Source organism: Austrofundulus limnaeus, unplaced genomic scaffold (assembly GCF_001266775.1).
Source record: "Austrofundulus limnaeus strain Quisiro unplaced genomic scaffold, Austrofundulus_limnaeus-1.0 Scaffold1367, whole genome shotgun sequence".
In the NCBI taxonomy this organism is placed as follows: domain Eukaryota; kingdom Metazoa; phylum Chordata; class Actinopteri; order Cyprinodontiformes; family Rivulidae; genus Austrofundulus; species Austrofundulus limnaeus.
The window spans coordinates 2,747-4,811 of NW_013953769.1; the positions used below are offsets into that span (position 1 = coordinate 2,747).

At 40.6% G+C, this 2,065-nt stretch overlaps 1 protein-coding gene across 2 annotated transcripts in view; it reads left to right on the top strand.

Moving 5' to 3' along the window:
• Positions 1-1,338, top strand: part of dlx1a (distal-less homeobox 1a) — a 3,838-nt gene extending 2,500 nt beyond the window's left edge. For both annotated transcript variants that reach the window (XM_014032042.1, XM_014032043.1), the window contains exon 4: positions 101-1,338. In XM_014032042.1, the coding sequence (XP_013887496.1) occupies positions 101-352 (252 nt within the window). In that variant the 3' untranslated portion in view covers positions 353-1,338. The remainder of the gene's footprint in view (positions 1-100) is intronic.
• Positions 1,339-2,065: the final 727 nt, after the last annotated feature.

Here is a 2,065-nt window from a genome sequence, read left to right on the forward strand (position 1 = left end):
TTTTTAATCGCACCGTATTTGGAAAGCGTGCGTAAAGCGTGCGTAAATTGTGCGTAAAACCCGTTTTTTCTCATCCAAATGATTTCCTTTGTCTTTACAGGTGAAAATTTGGTTTCAAAATAAACGRTCCAAATTTAAGAAGCTGATGAAGCAAGGCGGCAGCACAATTGACACCAATGTTTTGGCCACCGGCCGCGGACTTTCGAGCGGRTCCCCCTCTGTGGCGCCCGTGTGGACGTCGCCGACCACCGTGAAGGCTTCTGTGGGCACCACCGGCTCCTACATCCCCAGCTACACCTCGTGGTATCCGAGCACGCACCAAGAGTCTATGCAACAGTCGCAGCTCATGTGAAGAGTGACCGGATTGTCGGGACGACAAGGACCCTGCAGCCAGCTGTGTGCGCGCGCGGCTCAGCGTTGATGATGCTCGACAATAAAAAAAATAAAATAAATAAAATAAACGGAGACTGCTGTTGCCGCATCCCTGCGAGCTGACACACGGAGGCCTGCTCAGATAGTGGCATGAGGGGAAGCAGGGGGATAAGAAGGGAGAAGAGGTGTTCAATGTATCCAGGTCAACAAGTCCAGCGGAAATCAAAAAGGCAAAACGGATCCTTCTTTTGGATGTTGTTGATTCCTGTTTAGTTCTTTTAATTTGTGTGAAGAGTTTAGTTGCTGAGCTTGTTCTGTTTATAAGAAAACACGGGTTTGTTTACGCCAAAATGTCGGATCTTAAGGTGATGACGACCTAAAATCATTAAAGGCCAATCAGGCCACAGCAGTGAGTCTTTAACCAAATTATTGATCACAAATGATGCGCAGGCCGTCACACTTACAGCATCTCTAATTCCACCATAGTGAAGCCTCCGTGCAGCGCCACGTGTCCTTATGTTGTTTTTACGTGTTTGTTATTTAAGTTAAATTATTCGGACCTTTCTGTTAGTCTGTGTTCTGTWTGTGAGAACAACACTGTGTTGTTGATGCTGCACTAAAGCTTTTTTCTATGCCGTGCCCCCGGATGTTATGTGAAAAATATAAAAAGGCCAGACTATTCGCTGCTTTAGAGAAAAGAAAAATCCCGCGGATGAGCAGCTGACTTGTCACTGTGTTTTTGTACATAATTTCTGGATTTTGTTTTATTATTATTATTATTATTTTTGTGCTGTATACTGCTGTGAAACAGGGTTTTTAGGGTTTGTGTATCTACTCGTTCAAATGTGTTTTTAGTCACCATAGAAAATGATTTAGTTTTGTATTGATCACTTTAATTTATTTATCTGTTTCTGGAGTATATGTACATAAAAAAGTGCTAAGTTTCAAAAAGCAGTAAAATATGATTTAAATTATGCCAAGCCCGGTGTATGATTGAATCCACCCCCACCCATTTTTTTTCTTTTTCGCCCTTCTCTCCATCCTCATCGTTAATGTGAGCTGACACAAAGCATGTTGGCTGCAGCAGACACCATGTGAGGCTCCTCATGTTTAACAATCAGCCAGACATGGATTTGTGCTGCTTCTGATCAGTGCTTACAGATGTGCCCAAACTAGAAGCGAGAATATTTTTGTTCAACAAAAAATTTCATCTTCTCTTATCTATGCAATTGTCTTTGTTCTGCTAAATTAAAATGGAAAAATCATTTAATTCTAGGATTTTAATCCGAGTTTTCCTAAAAATATATAAATTCATGCATTTGATTGTCCCATTTTTTGGTCAAAATATCGAATACTTTGCGATTGTAGAACAGGAAGCAGGTGCTGCGAAAAGTCCAGATGTCAAGTGAGAGTGAGCATTTCCTAGGCCTATTTGTTCGATATAAAAAAAACACGATTAATTGAAGGGAGAAACCACAAAATGTGGTCTGTTGTCAAATTTATCTTGATCATGASGTAATTTAATTTTTGAATAAAAAAGGTGCTCCATTAAGAACGAAAGGATGACTTCCTGTTTACAAAATTTGCTGGATAATGATGAGCATTTTACGCGTCCTAACAAAGAAGCTCCGTGCGTAAAACGTGCGTAAAAACGCAACAAATGCGTTTTTTTTTTTTGTGAACTGATGTGACT